The sequence below is a fragment of the Saccopteryx bilineata genome, chromosome 5 (assembly GCF_036850765.1).
Source record: "Saccopteryx bilineata isolate mSacBil1 chromosome 5, mSacBil1_pri_phased_curated, whole genome shotgun sequence".
Lineage (NCBI taxonomy): Eukaryota > Metazoa > Chordata > Mammalia > Chiroptera > Emballonuridae > Saccopteryx > Saccopteryx bilineata.
The window spans coordinates 12,027,871-12,045,561 of record NC_089494.1 but is presented as its reverse complement, the minus strand read 5'-3'; the positions used below and the strand labels follow the sequence as shown (position 1 = coordinate 12,045,561).

The 17,691-nt window shown below is 42.3% G+C and overlaps 1 protein-coding gene across 2 annotated transcripts in view; it reads left to right on the top strand.

Moving 5' to 3' along the window:
• The window catches only part of NYAP2 (neuronal tyrosine-phosphorylated phosphoinositide-3-kinase adaptor 2), a 242,131-nt gene that overhangs the window by 152,643 nt on the left and 71,797 nt on the right, over positions 1 to 17,691 (top strand). For both annotated transcript variants that reach the window (XM_066281080.1, XM_066281081.1), the window contains one exon: positions 5,040 to 6,134. In XM_066281080.1, coding sequence (XP_066137177.1) covers positions 5,040 to 6,134 — 1,095 coding nt within the window. The remainder of the gene's footprint in view (positions 1 to 5,039; positions 6,135 to 17,691) is intronic.

Sequence of the window (17,691 nt, the reverse complement as noted above, 5' to 3'; positions counted from 1 at the left end):
TAATTTACTTAACACTTTACTCTCTAAATAATCCTCAATATTCTCACTTCAAATTTGGATCAGCACAAAGGAAAAGGAACAGGAGACAAAATGTGCTTGAATTATATGAGTCTGTCTGCATTAGTCCCTTTTCAGCGCACAGGAAGGGGCAGAGGGGAGAAGCGTGTCCACATAATGAAGCCTTTTCTGGGCAAGGGTGGCTGGAGAATTGCTTCAGCCTGGCGGGCAGCAGGACGGAGTGGACTGAGGCGTCAGTACGCCAAAGCAAACAACAGCGAGCAAGAAACACTCAGAAAACAGGTGGGAATGAAGGAGCCAATGCCAGGGCACAGTTCCGAGGTGGCAGCATCAGACTGGGAAAATAAAACCCTGAGGACAGGCCAGGTGGTGGGAGGGGCTCCCGGGGGGCTCTCTGGGACAGCCACCTCTGTATTCAGCTGTAAGGTGCTCTCTGCGGGATGGTTTCAGGGGCTGAGGGCGTGTAGGGAAGGAAAGGAGAAAATTGCATTTAAAAGGCTGGGAAAGCGTCATATCAATTCTTAAAATCACAAAGCCAAGTAAGGTACTCCAGCTCCGGAGAAAGAAATTAAAGTGAGTGCTCCTCCCTCACTTTACGGGCCCTTTGGTAGGACTCAGTAAATGCACAGTTATCGAAGTAAGCTTGGGCTGCCATTAACAAACTACCAAAGACTGGCTGGCTTAAGTAGCAGACGTATATTTTCTCACAGTGTTTGAGGCCAGAAGTCCAAGATCAAGATAGAAGCAAGGGGGATAACTGTGTGCCTTGTTGCTATGCCCTGACATGGTGAGGAGAATGTTAGAGCAAGCAAACTTTCTGGTGTCTCTTCTTCTTCTTCTTTTTTTTTTCTTTTCTTTTTTTTTTTTTTTTTTTTTTTTTTTTTATTTTTCTGAAGCTGGAAACGGGGAGAGACAGTCAGACTCCCGCATGCGCCCAACCGGGATCCACCCGACACGCCCACCAGGGGGTGAAGCTCTGCCCACCAGGGGGCGATGCTCTGCCCCTCAGGGGTGTCGCTCTATTGCGACCAGAGCCACTCTAGTGCCTGGGGCAGAGGCCAAGGAGCCATCTCCAGCGCCCAGGCATCTTTGCTCCAATGGAGCCTCGCTGCGGAAGGGGAAGAGAGAGACAGAGAGGAATGAGAGGGGAAGGGGTGGAGAAGCAGATAGGTGCTTCTCCTGTGTGCCCTGGCCGGGAATCGAACCCAGGACTTCTGCACGCCAGGCGGACGCTCTACCACTGAGCCAACCGGCAGGGCCTCTGGTGTCTCTTCTTACAAAGGCCCTAATCCCATCCAGATGAGAGCCCAACCTTTCTGACCCCATCTGAACTTCATTATCTCCTAAAGATCCCAGCTCCAAGTACCCTAACATTGGGGATTAGGGCTTCAACATGACTTAGGGGAAACACAATTCAGTTCACAGCAACTGTCTGTTTTGATTATCTCAGAGTCACCATAAGAGTCACATGAAGCATACACACATAACACACAGACACAGACAGCAGACTGGCATTAGCCGGAGGCAAAAGGGGGGTGGGGCGAAGGTGAGGTTGGGCATAGGGGGAAAATGGGGACAGAAGGAGACTTTGCTTGGGGCAGATGCTGCATGAGGCCGTGTGCAGGTGGTGTTATATTGAGTTGTACACTTGAAACCTGTATGGTTTTGTGAACCAATGTCATCCCACCTAATTCAATTAATAAAATAAAGAAAAAAAAGTAGTTACATATTATACTTTATTCCCCTTTGTCAGACAATATCTGTACTTGGATTGTCACTGAAATGATCCTCACAGTACAAGTGGATTCTCTAAATCCCTTCCTGATGACTAGTTGTTCTACCTTAATTCTAACTACATTATGTTCTAGACTAGAACCTTCTCTTTCTTAAATCATTTTATAAGTGAGAAGAGTCTTTACTTCATTTTTTTCTGTATCTTTGGCAAACAAAATGAATCGAATTTGCTGACATTTTGAATGCCACCCAAGCTTTGATCTTGCTCATTCCAAAGGCCGCTTTCTAATCAATGTGGGAAGACAGATGTGGGCTTCAGAGTTGTTCATGAGGATGATGTATCTGTGAATACCATGTTATTTCCAGCAACCAATGACTTCCTTACTAGCTGGGAATCTAGGTTATGGCCTCGCCTCAGTGCGGCGCTGGTACCCAGGTTTGGGATCAATAGATGCTTGAATTCTGCCTATCTTATTAGTATTTCTCTCCACGCAACTACCCAAGTCGAAGTTGGAATGCCTAAGTTTGAATGTCTGACTTTAATGAAGGGTTAAACAAAACAAAGGAAAAAAGTATGGAGATAAATGAAAATTTTATTCGAAGTATAATTGGCCCCATCTAATAAAGTTATCCATCACATGGACACACATTAATTCTTAGCTTTAGATTAACCCTCCGTTCTCAGAGCACCTTGCTCTTCAGACTTGTCTGTGGATACTCTCCAGCACTACACCATTCAACCTCTAGAACCCAACAGTCAAAGGGGTTATCCATCACATGGACACACATGAATTCTTAGCTTTAGATTAACCCTCCGTACTCAGAGCACCTTGCTCTTCAGACTTGTCTGTGGATACTCTCCAGCACTACACCATTCAACCCCTAGAACCCAACAGTCAAAGGCCAATGTGTCTCCAGAGCATAAATTACTCAGCTTAGAATGATATGCCAAGACGGAGGATGGCAGGAAACACGCTTGAGAAGACAAGTCTGGGTGCACATTTGTTCTACAAAGTCCTGACTCTTTCAAAGTCCCTCCAGAACTAAGTCCACCTTGTTCAAGGAGGTATAATTTTACTTTATTCAAGCTGATTTTGTTTTGACAGAGTCACAGAGAGGGAGAGACAGACAGGAAGAGAGAGAGAGATGAGAAGCATCTCTTCATTGCGGCACCTTAGTTGTTCACTGATTGCTTTCTCACATGCGCCTTGACGAGGAAGGGGGGGGGGGAGGCTACAGCAGAGCGAGTGACCCTTGCTCAAGCCAGTGAGCTTGGGCTCAAGACAGGTACTTGGGCTTCAAGCCAGCGACCTTTGGGCTCAATCCGCGACCATGGGTCATGTCTATGATCCCACGCTCAAGCCAGTGACCCCGCGCTCAAGCTGGTGAGTCCACGTTCAAGCCAGACAAGCCCATACTAAAGCCAGATGAACCCGCACTCAAGCCAGAGACCTCGGGACTTTGAACCTGGGTCTTCTGCATCCCAGTCTAAGGCTCTGTCCACTGTGCCACTGCCTGGTCAGGCCAAGCTGAAATTTTTGTATATAATCTGATGACTATTTACATTGTGAAAATTAACATTTACAATAGATTTCAAAAAAAAAAAATTTTTTTTAACCAGTAGGAGATACAGAAAAGAGCTATTGGTCCACACTTTGGGTCCCTCCCAAAGAATTCTCTGGATATTTTCACCCCATTATGTCTCTAGACTTTCCACTTTTGGCACTAAAAGACTTTCTTGTTATAACCCTTGGAATATACATCTAGTTTTTTTTCTAATATGAGTCAAGGGAAACATCTAGATTCATTAAAAGCCTTCAATTCAAAAAATTGTTTGATTATAGTAACTAAAGTCAACATCATGGGCACAATGCAAGTGAATATTTCAAAGCAGGCATGACCTAGAAAAGTGAGAGGCATAGTCACTTCTAGAATATTTGATTAGTTCCCTTTCTCTGAAGGCACGATTGATGTGTAACGCAGCTGCCTAACTAATCTTCACTTCTCCTTTAGTAAGTTTTAGAGCCGTTTCTGTGTCTTAAGTATGCTGGTTGATAAAAAACAAGGGTAGTTTCTGATTTGTTCCTTGAGACCCTCCTTCCTTAAGTTTGCCAATTACAGAGAAGTCTGTTATTTTCTCCAAGTTTTACACCTGGAAGCTCTGCTGTCAACTTCCATTACATGCTACCATTTACCATGAGCAACTACATTCCGCCACATTGCATAACGATAATCACTGTAATCATATACCAACACAATGAGATAATGAGATAATAACAAGACTCCAGTACCTTCCCTGTGTGTTAAACAATTAATTTCAGTCACAGACATGTTGCCAGACTGTTCCACCCACTGTATGGTGTCAGAAGTTTATGTTTCATCATGGGGATGGTGGGGCTGGGTGTTTCCAGCAGGCTGTGGGATGTGGGATGCCCTGGTCCACATATCTGTGAGTTTCCAAAAATTATCCCTGAAGCTGACACATCATCTTTGGGATTATTCTCTGGCAAAATTCTCGATCTTATTATGTGTCAGGGCAACATATCTAATATCAATTCATTCCAAGATAGCATTTGGGATATCATAAGAGATCTTAGGAACAAAAACAGACAAATACACCCTAATCAACAATACCTGAAGATTTGAAGATTAACTTGTCTAGGCTCATAAGATTTTCACATCCATTTCCCCTGAAGTATCAGACCCATCTTTATAGAATTTATTATCTGAACTAAGGCAGAGATTAAGTCTAGCACGCTGGGACATGTTTATCCTAAATGAAAGCCAGATGTGATTATGTGCCATAGCTACATCATTAAAAGGACTCAGTCCTCGTGGTATTTGTGTGACAATTTGTGATAACAGAAACTGTAGACTTTTTTTTTTTTCCCTGAGCTTCTCCCTTAATTCTTGGAGATCAAACTTTATGAAATTTATGTTTGTATGTTAGCCAAAATGTTTCCTCTGAAGGTTTCTATTTAGAAATTCTGTGATAGGACAAATAGCCCTGGTTTTAAAGTATTTACCAGTGCTGGGTTGTTAACATTAGTTTGAAGATAATTATATTACTATCATTCTGTCATCAGATTATTCTACCTATGGGAAATATTCGACTTTAGTTTGATTTTTATTCTAAGCCTCAAGTTAGGAGTGAAGCCGACTACCCCTCCCACCAAAGTGTACAACTGCAAACCCAAGTGCAAATCATTTTTGAAAACTTTCCCATTGTACTCATCGATGTCACTTTTCCCCCCTCTCTCATTATTATTATTTTTATTTTTTTTTAGTTTCGGCTAAACCAAGACCCAACAGCGACGAATATTCAAAGAAGATCCCTCCTCCGAAACCGAAACGCAACCCGAACACCCAGCTGAGCACCTCCTTCGATGAGACGTACATGAGGAAGCACGCGCCCAGGAGGACGTCGCTGCCGCGGGACTCCTCGCTGTCGCAGGTGGGCAGCCCCGCGGGGGACCCCGAGGAGGAGGAGCCCGTGTACATCGAGATGGTGGGGAACATTCTCCGAGACTTCCGGAGAGAGGACGACGACCAGAGCGAGGCCGTCTACGAGGAAATGAAATACCCCATTTTTGACGACTTGGGCCAAGACTCCAGATGTGACCTTGACCATCACAGCTGCTCTTCGCAGTGTGCGACGCCCACGGTGCCTGACTTGGACTTGGCCAAGTCCTCAGGGCCCTGCACTCCCAAGGGTTTGCTCTGTGACATCCCCCCTCCCTTCCCCAACCTGCTGTCTCACCGGCCCCCCCTGCTGGTGTTCCCCCCGGCCCCCGTGCAGTGCTCCCCGAACTCGGACGAGTCCCCGCTCACCCCGCTGGAGGTCACCAAGCTGCCCGTGCTGGAAAACGTGTCTTACATGAAACAGGCCGGAGCGTCGCCATCCTCGCTGCCCCCTCACACCTCCAGCCACCCGAAACTGGACAAGGACTCGAGCGGGGCCCTCGGGCCTGCGGCAACGGCGGCGTCCGTGCTGTCCTCGTCCCCTCCCCCGCCGTCCACTCTGTACCGAACGCAGTCCCCTCACGGCTACCCGAAGAGCCACTCGGCCTCCCCGTCCCCTGTGAGCATGGGCAGGTCCCTGACGCCCCTCAGCCTCAAGAGGCCGCCCCCCTACGACGCCGTGCATTCTGGCAGCCTGTCCAGGAGCTCGCCCTCAGTGCCTCATGCGACCGGCAGGCCATTGTCGCAGGACAGCAGCAAGATGGTCAACGCGGCCGTCAACACCTACGGGTCAGCCCCCTGCGGCTCGCGCTCCAGGACGCCCACGAGCCCTTTGGAAGAGCTCACCAGCCTCTTCACCTCCGGCCGGAGCCTGCTGCGGAAGTCGTCCAGCGGCCGCAAGTCTAAGGAGCCCGCAGAGAGTAAGTGTGAGGCGGTGTGCGGGGCTCCCGGGGACAGGGTGTGACTTCCAAGTCCGCGGTGCGCTTAGGCGCGCAGAGCGCATGTGGACAGGGCAGGATCCTTAGTCCTTCTAGTTGAAAACTCTAAAGGTGCTGTCTTCTCCCGGGCTGAAGGAAATAGTAGGCTCTAGAACCCAAGGTCAGAATCTACACAGAGTCACCTATCCGTGTAAAAGGGAGAATGCTTTAAAAAAATAAAGTGGAAAATCTAAATTCTTAACAGTGGCTCTGGGAAGTCAAACCAAGAAAACAGACACCGAAATGTTTAGGTAACTATCTTGATATGGAGGGATAAATTTTACATGCAAACATGAAATTGATAAATGTTAAATTTCTCTCATACGAAAAGCCTGTTTGAGCTAATCTGTGTTGGAAAACCTTTGCTAGAAAGAATTTGGGAGGAAATTAGTGCTTTTGTTTTAACATAATAAATGATCCTCTCTTGTTGACAATAGTCTATGTTGTTATATTCTGAACTTCACTCTAAACTGGAATAGGCTCGCTGTTGCCCTTTTAAAGTAATGGTAACATCTTATTCTTATGGTACTCTTCCCCCATTCCTCCATACATACAGCAGGGGAAAATCACTAAGTGATTGATAAACAGGTGGTGAAGGTTGTATTTACCACTGAATTTTAAAGACCAGGAAAAGTCTGCATCTGAACGTCTCATCCTATTGAGAGCCCCAGATCACTCGATAAGCACACAGTAAAGTTAAAACAGAGCCAGTTTTCACAATGTCCATTTCATTACATTATACCAGTTTCCCTTATTTAAAAATGCCTTAGGCAACTAAGCTGATAATTTATCACTTATATCTCAAATGATCCCAACACAAGTTTTGTTATTTATCTATTTATACAATCACACTGAGCACCTCTTCCTTAAAGATAAAGAAATCCTTAATAACTTGTTTTCCCCCTGAAGTGAGAAGCAGGAAGGCAGACAGACAGACTCCTGCATGTGCCTGACCGGGATCCACCCGGCATACCCACCAGGGGGCGATGCTCTGCCTATCTGGGACGTTGTTCTGTTGTGACCAGAGCCATTCTAGTGCAGGAGGCGGTGGCCCTGGAGCCATCCTCAGTCCCAGGGCCAACTTTGCTCCAATGGAGCCTTGGCTGCAGGAGGGGAAGAGAAAGACAGAGAGAAAGGAGAGGGGGAAGGGTGGGAACGAGATGGGTGCTTCTCCTGTGTGCCCTGGCCGGGAATCGAACTGGGACTTCCATATACTGGGCCGACACTCTACTGCTGAGCCAACCCGCCAGGGTGAAATCCTTAATAATTTTGATGATGAAGATGATGACAACACTCTTCTGATAATTAACATTCACTGGTAATTACCAACCACTTATCTTGTCTACTTTTTTTCTTCACCCAGAGAGATATATGAAAGCATTAGCTGCTTAAATAATTACTCCCCCCAAAAAACATTTTATTTACTTGATTAAAAGGCAACAGTTTATATGTTAGACATACCTGAGTTAAATATACTCAAATGTGTATAATCCAATATTTTAAAAGTTATTTTAAGAATTGAATTAAAAATTCGAAACAACTTATTTCTAGAACAATGTTTCTCAGCTGGGCCATTTTGCCCCAGGGACATTTGGAAATGTCTGAGACATTTTTGGTTGTCAGAACTGGGGTTACCACTGATATTCAGTGGGTGGAGGCCAGGAATGCTGCTTACCAGCTTACAGTGCATAGGACAGCGTGTGGTTGTCAGAACTGGGGTTTCCACTGAAATCCTGTGGGTGGAGGCCAGGGATGCTGCTTACCGGCTTACAGTGCATAGGACAACACGCACACGGGCGCGTGCACGCGCGAACACACACACACACACACACACACACACACACACGGATTATCTGGTCCATAATGTCAATTGTCAGTAGTCAATAACGCAAGTTTGGGAAACCCTGATCTATATTTATTAAAGTTTAAATTTGTTCAGAGATAATAAATTTGGTTTTAATACAGATCAAATAAAAGGTTTTTGGGAAAAGGTGAAGAAAAAATATTTAAGAAAAACTATTCCCTTTCAGATCTATAATGGTGAAATTAATCGAGGTTTCCTCATAGAACTGGTGAAGTGAGTGGATTTTCTTCTTACCTACCAGTGTCTTTGGAGGCTCCTTGCAGCGCCAGCTGACAGCTACACCAATTAGCCAGAAAAAGTATATGTGAAAGAAATGATTAACTAATGAAGTTATTTCAAGAAAAATCCATCTGTTAGAATCAGTCTATGTGCTGTATGTCACAGACTTCTCCATTTGACTCCAAAATGAGCTATGTATGCTTCTGAAACAAAGCTTGTATGTGGAGAATTCATCCAGGCTCTTTATAGCCTTTAGGGTCCCGAGGATTGAATATCTTCCCGTGTGCTGTTATCCATGTATCAACTCTTCAGAGAAAGAGCATGCCCTGAGTTATTTTAACTTCAATATTTTATTTTACATAAATGGAAGGGAGGAAAAATGCTGATAGCACGAGGGAATAATCTGATGCTGTGTACTTTGGACTCTGAAAGAAAGTAGACACTATCAGATGCTAACAAAATCAGAGGGGCTCCCGGAATCTTTCTGTAATCCAAAAAGTAGATCCATAATCGGTGATAACTGAGAGTTAACCTATAATTACTGGTGCAGTATCTCAGTGATGCAACACTGCCCCTCACTCTTGCCAGATAGGATTTGCAGACGCTTGCTGATACCGTAGGGACAGAGTAAGTGATATGAAGTAGTTTATCATTCACGACTCCTGAGTCTCAAGTCGTATTTTTTACATTTCAGGAATAAAAGTAAGATTAGTATTTCTATTCTCTATACCCCTCTTGCTTTACTGGAAAAGTCAATTTTGATAATTTTCTGGTATTCAGTTTAAAGCACATTTACCGTCGGTTTAAATTTTAAGAAATCTATGTCAAATAAAATTTATTCCTTCCCTTTTACTTTTAATAATCTATAGAAGAGACACCTAATTTAATAATGTTGTATCTTAAAAGCTTACAATTCTTTTTTTTTTTTTTTTTTGACAGAGACAGAGAGAGAATTAGAGAGAAGGATAGATAGAGACAGACAGACAGGAAGGGATAGAGATGAGAAACATCAATTCTTTGTTGCGGCTCCTTAGTTGTTTATTGATTGCTTTCTCATATGTGCCTTGACTGGGGCGCTACAGCAGACCAAGTGACCTCTTGCTCAAGCCAGTGACTTTGGGCTCAAGCTGGTGAGCTTTACTCAAACCAGATGAACCCACGCTCAAGCCAGCAACCTCGGGGTTTCAAACCTGGGTCCTCCGCGTCCCAGTCCGATGCTCTATCCACTGTGCCACTGCCTGGTCAGGGCAAAAAGCTTATAATTCTTGATGGGGATAGGAAAACAGGAAGAGATAAAATAAGACAATGGAGTCAGACTATGAATTAATTTCATTTCATTTCACCATTTTCTTCTTTTATTTTTATTTTTTTAGCAAGAGATAGAAAGAGACACAGACAGACAGATAGACAGGAAGGGAGAGAGATGAGAAGCATCAACTCTTAGTTTTGGCACCTTAGTTGTTCATTGATTGCTTGTCCTATATGCCTTCACCTGGGGCTGCAGCCAAGCAAGTAGCCCCTTGCTCAAGCCAGCAACTTGGGCTCAACCCAGCAACCATGAGGTATGTCTGTGATTTCATGCTCAAGCCAGCAACCCTGTACTCAAGCCAAGGACCTTGGGGTTTTAAACCTGGATCCTCAGCATCTCGGGCAGATGTTCTATCTACTGCGCCACTGCCTAGTCAAGCTTTATACTTTTCTAAATCATTGTTTTAGGGAGCATTTTTTCTTACTTTTTAAAAAATATTTATTGATTGATTTTTAGAGAGAGAAGAAGGGAGAGAGAAGGAGAAAGAGAACACCTAGGTCATGAATAGGGTAAAGAAGGAGCAAAGGGAATCAATGAGGCAAGCCCGTTCATCCGGCATTGTGAGAGAAAGAAGAGCGGAAGGTGGTCTGCCAGCGCCAAAGAGCTCCGTCACTCAACAACATCCTCTGTGAATAGACACGCAGTTTGCTACTGTTTTATTTTCAGTCTTTTAAAAATACCCCCATTTAAGACTTTTAGAGGTTAGATTTTTATAATTATAGATATAAATACATTTTATAAATGGAAGTCAGATCCATTTACTTTGTTAAAAAACGCAGAAACCCACCATCTCTCAAAAACACGCAAACAGAACAAAATTAAAATTCTACCCCCACACTTTCTCTGATCCAACCTACTCTTACTAATGGAAATGTTAAAAGAACGGTTTTGGAAGGAATTTTTTAAAATATATTTCTATATTTACTTATTATCCCATTTTTAGGAAAAAAAGAAGAGTGTGCCCACATCAGACAGCCATCTTCATGATTCAGAATCATTGCTGTGATCATTGTATCATGCCCACTATGGGCCTCCTGTGTGCTAATGGACGTGAAGTGTTTGGCAAGGTGATCTAAACAGGGAAGCCTCACTCAGTGGTGACTATCATTGTCCCCTGTCATTTGCAATGCAGTGACACAATATCGATAGCTTAATTATGATTATATTGGGATAGCCTCACGGGCTCTTAGAAGCTGTCAAGCTGACTAGCCCTCTATTGCTATATCGTTTAAATTTACTTAAATTTTTATGTTTGTTTGTTGTGGTTTTCCTTCCTCCTCCCTTTTTTCCAGTAGTTTTATGGATGCATATAGCCTGCCTTCCCCTCCCCGCTCTCCCAGTCCCCTTTCAGTCTTTTTCTCACTGTATTATCACACCGTGAATGAATTGTGGAACAAGAAACCAGACACCAAACTCATCTGAAGAGACTGTTATCTCATATAAGTGTTTGACCTGCACTGTAGGGACTTTGTGACCTTTACCTTCAAAGGCCGCTCTAACCCCTTTATGAAGTCTTGAAAGACATTCTTGAAGGATGTTCTCAGATTCATATCTGAGATGGCCAGATATATCCACTTTTTAAGAACTGAGCTGTCATTTACCACGGGGGTGGGGGGGCACAAAGAAAACCAGATAGAAGGTGACAGAAGACAGTTTGACTTTGGGTGATGGGTATGCAACATAATCAAATGTCAAAATAACCTGGAGATGGTTTTTCTGAACATATGTACCCTGATTTATCAATGTCACCCTGTAAAGCTAGTAGGCATGGCCTCCATCACAGCCGCCTGGCCCATGCAGGTTCTCATTTGATTCAGACAGATGGTAATGAAACAACGAAGCCAAGAACTGGTGGACCATTATCTTTAATCCTAGCTTGCACCCGGTGGGCAAGTAGAAACACACACTGGGCTCCAAAACCCACTTATTCAGTGCTCACAAAGCTACTGACTTATCCGAGTTTCCTAGAATCAAAGGTTTCTAGCTCACCAGACTTATTCACCTCTGTTCCCCATCTCCTTCCTTCTCTCTGTACAAACTCTGCACAAACTGGCTTCTCCTTCAGCATTCCTCCATCTTGGCTGCTTCTCCTGGCTTCCTCCACGTGGCCTTTCTCTGCTCTGCTCTAATGCTAATCTCAGGAACCAAGAGAGAGCAAGCTCCCAGTCTGCCCCACTTTATAGTGTAGAAACCAAAACTTTTAATCCAATATACAAACAAGGAAGTCTCTGATACAAAGTCACTTATCTGAGGCATAATGGGATTCCTCATGGAAGTAAACCACCCCACATCAAAAAGGGTAGGAAAGGCTTAGTCCCAAAACCAAGCCCCAAGCTACAAGGATCCTGCCTGCCCACAGCCCGCCCCCAACACACATTAATATAATCACGTCCATCTCAAACAAGAAGGGCAACCAATACCATCACCTGGGCAACGGGCTTCTATGTGGGCAATGCCATCTTTAACAAAGTGAGCATAATATAGTTTATCTGCCCAACACACCTCATTAAAATTAATAATAATAAAAAAATGAATAAAAAAAAAGAAAAAAGAACTGAGTTGTCTTGCCTGACCAGATGGTGGCGCAGTGGATAGAGCGTCAGACTGGGATGCAGAGGACCCAGGTTTGAGACCCCGAGGTCACCAGTTTGAGCGTGGGCTCATCTGGTTTGAGCAAAGAGCTCACCAGCTTGGACCCAAGGTCTCTGGCTTGAGCGAGGGGTTGCTCGGTCTGCTGAAGGCCCGCGGTCAAGGCACATATGACAAAGCAATCAATGACCAACTAAGGTGTCACAACGAAAAACTGATGATTGATGCTTCTCCTCTCTCTCTATTCCTGTCTGTCTGTTTCTATCTATCCCTCTCTCTGACTCTCTCTCTGTCTGTAAAAAAAAAAAAAGAACTGAGCTGTCCTGGGAAACATGGAATGAATGTTATTTTCTAGGAGAATCTACACATTGTTTCATTTATTTAAAATATTTTTTTCAGTAAAATTCAGCAAACAAGATAATGAAGGAATTTATTTTCCTTCCTTTTCATTCCTGTGAAAGTCAGAGCTGAGCAGGAATGGGGAAGGAAAAAGCGGGCTAACCTCTCCAGCTTTGCCTCTTCCCTATTGCCATGAACATGTAGTAGTTATTATCAAACTAATGACTCCTAGGGTTATCATTCCCAGGAATATCTGTGTACTAAGAGAAAGCTCGATTTGTACCTAAATCGCTTGGACTACATAATGGGTGTCATGGATTTGGGAAGGGGATGCAGGAGCTTTCAGCACCCTCCAGAATTCACTCCGGAACAGCCACTGCCCCGGGCTCTTCTGTAAGCCCAGGATTCTGAATGGCCTCTGAAGGCCCGTGGTCTCCCGGTGAGCCTTGGAATCACCTAATGACCTGAGCAAAGAGACTGCATGTTTACCTCTCTGAGCGTAACTTAAGGACATATGTATACATTTCCTTGTTCTGTGAGATTTTTCAGTACTGAGCTACCAAATAGATAGTTCTGCCTCCAGGGGTGGAGGGTTTTGTTTTGTCCTCAGCTGCTGGCATCTTGCTCACAACGATGCAGTCACTTGGTGGCCAGTGGCTCCCCCAAGAGAAAAAAGCATTCCGTGGATTGAAAACCGCAGCCGAGGGCCTGAGAGCTCCAGCATCAGTAACCTAGAAACCGATCTGGCGGAACAAACCGAAGCTCAGGGACGCCCTGTGCAGGAAGCTTTTAAGCAGCGCCGCTTTTGTCTTTGGATTTGTGTTTCTGTGTAGTTGACAGAATCAGGCATTTATCTTAAAATCTTTTTTAAAGGCTACAGTTCTGGCCTATTTAATTATTACTATTTTAAAAGCTAAATAATTTTTTTTTCAAGATGGTGAGGTTAACTAGCGAATAAGTAAAATCCCTTGATTTTGAAAACCCTTGTGCCTTCTTGGTTAATTGGGACCATGACATTGTTTTTCCTCATTCGCTTGCTCCTAGGATTGAAATCCAGACTCACTGAAGAAGACATAATTTCATAAATAATTGCTCACCTTTCTGGGGTAGACTGCAGCTGGCTTTGATTGATGCAGGCAGACGTGTTTATCCCTCATGTTTATGTTCTCTGGCTGCTGAATCTTTAAGTGCAATTGCTTGTCAGCAATTTAATCAGCAATTCTCTCCATTAAGAAGGAGCTTCTCTACTTTAGATTTATAAAATGCAGACACAGTTTCAATTCAGAAATAAAGCTACAACAGTCTATTTTTTTAAAAAAAATAATCAAGATTCCCTCAGTTGTATTTAATTTTATACACATGAAATATACTAGGACAAATGCCATTTCCTCCTGTTGAATACCTCAGATGGAAAAGTCGGGTTCTGATTTGTATTTAATGTCATGTTTTTTCACATTTTGACATTGATAAGGAATTAAATATTAAGTATAAGTCAGGCATTCCTATGGGACATATCATAGCTCCCTAGGTCTGTCCCACAGACTAACTAAATTTGGTCTAGAAGACTAGGACCTGGGCTGGATGTCACAAGAGGTGGCTTCCATCTTGGCTCAATCACCAAAAGGCTTCGAGAGTTTTGTATTCATCAGTTCATCTCTTCATGCCTCAGTTTTCTCACTTTTTCCCATGAAAATATTAGATGCTAAAACTGTGAGTCTCTTCTGGCTGTGTTTGGTGCATCTGTAGGTTAGGGGTGATCTGTAGATCCCCAAATAAATGACCCCCTTCCTGCCTCTCAGGCTTCCTGGCTGATTTTCTCTTCTTGAAATGACTTTTCCAGTAACTCCATAAAACAAAATCTAATCTTTGGATCCCTGCTAAGAGTCTATATTACTGATTTATAGGGTGTTTTTTATGCTATTGTCTACAAATAAGTTCTTTAAATACTGAGAGTATTTTGTACTTCTGGAACGGTATGTATTTTATAAAGTGTTTTCTATATTATTCACCATTAAGGCAAATGGCCAGAGAGGGAAAATGTCATAACTTTTTATTATTTTATTTCATGTAACATCTGGCCCAATATAAAAGTTCTTAAAGTTGATAAATGATAGTTATTTATTGAACTTGCTGGATTAATAGATGTAGTCACTTGAGAGGGCTGTTGAACTTGAGGAAACAAAAGCTACATGGAAAATGTTTGATCATTAAACAAAACAAAAAGTCATATCATATGACTTTGGAATTTTCACACTGAAATTAATATAGCTATTCAGCCAAAAAGGAACTACACTGAATGCTAAATTCATTGCTTGTGTTCATACGTGTCCCATTTAAAAGAATGCCCATTCCGTTGTAGGCAGATTTACTAGGGGAAAGATCGAAAGAATAGAGCCATAAAGCATTTAAGCATAGACCATTTTGTAGATGTCAAATTGTCATCCATTTCTGTATAAGTGACTGAGTTATGAAAATTGATCATATCTCAATGTTTGAAGATAAAAAGATGCATTTTAAAAGAAAATAATGGAAACCAACATTTTAAAGACAGAATACAAATATAACTGACATTATTCATTAATGAGCTCAATTAGCAAAGAGACTGAAAACCATTCAACCAAGTTATTTAACTTCTTTGGTGGAAAGGCAATGCATAAACCCAGGGAGCTATTATTCTGTGATGGGTGGTCTTAAATGTGTGTGTTCTCAAGTAAAAAGAAGTTTAAGTTATAAAACTTTTGAAAAGACTTTTTTTTTTAACTCTTAAAATGTTTGTTTTTCAGAACTCCATAAATGGGTGGCAATTCCAAATTTAATGAAGTGTCTGAAGTGGAACATGGTGTTTCTCAGTTGAAGCAAACTCATTATTGTTGTTAGCGGATGGGAGCCAGGTTAATTAAATGTTTCACTCCTGGTAAAGTAACTAATCAGCTGGAGAGTTTGAGTTATTGCTACTCCCAAAGGAAAGAAGTACAATTACTAAGGAGAATCTGGTGGGGGGGGGGGGAGCGTTAGTAACATGGATTTTGGAACAGCATATCTTGTCCAGCCAGGAGGACCCAGAACTGCTGAACTTACAGGAAAAATTCGAAACGCAGAAGTCTATAATATTTTCTGACAATTGATGATGGAGAGAAAACTTCCCCCTATGTTTTCTTCTGGTCAACTTTCAGTTACATTGAATAAAATAGCATTAAATTTTTTTTTTGTCAATTCCCCTGTGGTGGGTGTGAAATGATGTAATTAAGTCAAGAAAATAAAAAGGGAAAAAGCAGTAAGTAGAAAGAGTCAGCAGGTAGAGAACGGGAACATGCATGTATTGTCCAAACCTAGATTCAACCAGAATGCTAGGGAGGGTCATTTTAATGTAGCTTTGTGTCTGTAACACGAGTAAGAAATCCAGGTTTCCAAGAACTAGAAGGCTGGAAAAGGATGGAGATATTAGCAGCTTCTAACAGAATGATCCGAGCTGAAGTGAAGCATTTCTCTCTTTAGGTTATCACAGTCTGAATATCCAAGTTGCCTCTATATTTACAATCTAGTTTCATTCTTTCATCGATCAGTTACTAACCCCTTATCGATGATTAACAGCAAGAGAGATATGTCAAAGTGATGAACTTTTTGTCAGTTTGGTCTAAGAAATTTCAAACCTGAAAAGTCAAAGCAGATTGCCTCACAGTGGTCCTTCTCTGGTTGATTGATGATCTCACTTTAAGCCTGCAGAATGCACTTTGGCTTGTAAACCAAGCCACGTCAATTACTGCTTAATAGATAAAATTGTCCGTTGGTGTTTCAGCAAAAACACCTTGATTCTACCACCAGCCATGATTCTCCTTTTTCCTTTCACAGCCAAATCACTGAAGAAAATGTTCTGGACTCAATTCCTCCATTTCTTGTTCCTCATTCCGTCCTTAATTTCCTACAACCTGGCTTCCTCTTCCGCTCACCCCAGAGTCACTCAGGGCTTCCTAATTGGTCTCCGGCCCTGGACTCTTCCCATTCTTGGTTCTCTTAAACTTCACAGAACGTCTGACATTGTTGATGACTCTAGTTGAAGATATTTCTCTTGGTTTCATGCAATAGGACATCCTTGTTAGTGATTCTTTTTGGGTTTTATCTCTTCCTCTTCCTTTTTGAAGCGTTCTGCTCCTTTATTTTATGTACATAAGTAGAAAGCTCTTCTAAAAAACACTACTGACATGGGGCTGTGATTAGTATTTAAATGTTTCCTTTCCCAACTAAATCGTCAGTACACAACACTGAGTCTTATTATTGCAGCTATTAATTAGCACGTTTTCTGGCACGAAGTCCACTTAACACATGTTCCTTGAATGATCAACAATTGGCTAAAATGGATATGTGTGTATCTAACCTCCACAATTAAATGGTAAGTTTTGAGGAGTGAAGACTATATTTATGAAGTCCCTATAGCCTCTGTGACTGTGTTTTGCACAGCTAATTTCTATTTGTGGATGTATTAATTTTTCCAAAGCTAATGTTGTGGGTTTTTTTTTTAATTGCAAAGTCTAAAGGAACTACTGTGGTTTCCAAATATTGAAAATAATCTGATTTGTGTACCGAATACCCAGATCAATGCTAGGTGAGATGTGTCAGAACCAAACACTCCGAGGAACATTAATGGAGAAACGAGGTGTGAATGATTTTGATATAAAATGGTGAGAAGGGAAATCAGTGTTGTTACTGATTGAGGAAACCAGATAGCACATAGCAAGAAAAATAAGAGCAAGGATTCATAATCTAATCCAAGTACTTTATAAAAGTACTAAAGTAGGGCCCAGGAAAACTAACATGGCACAGAATTTCACTTGATGGCTCTAGAAGCAATACTAAGATCTTATCTTGTAGATAGAACTATTGGCTAGATTATAGAAGGTATCGAGTATAGCGCTTTTACTCTTTAATTTCCAGAAAATGTTAAGGAGAATAAAAATGTATTGTTATTCTTGTACCTTTTTTTTTTTTTTTTTAAATATCCCTTTGTTTGACCAGCTTAAAAAGCAATCTCATTGTAACGGAAGGTAGAGGAGTCACTGGAGGCAGGCCTGTGCGTTCAGGGCACGGCAAACTCTCCCAGTCTTGTTTTATTTTTTTACCTTCCTCTCAGAATTATAAAAACATGAGAGAAAATTGTACCTAGAAAAAGGTCCAGTAAAATGTAA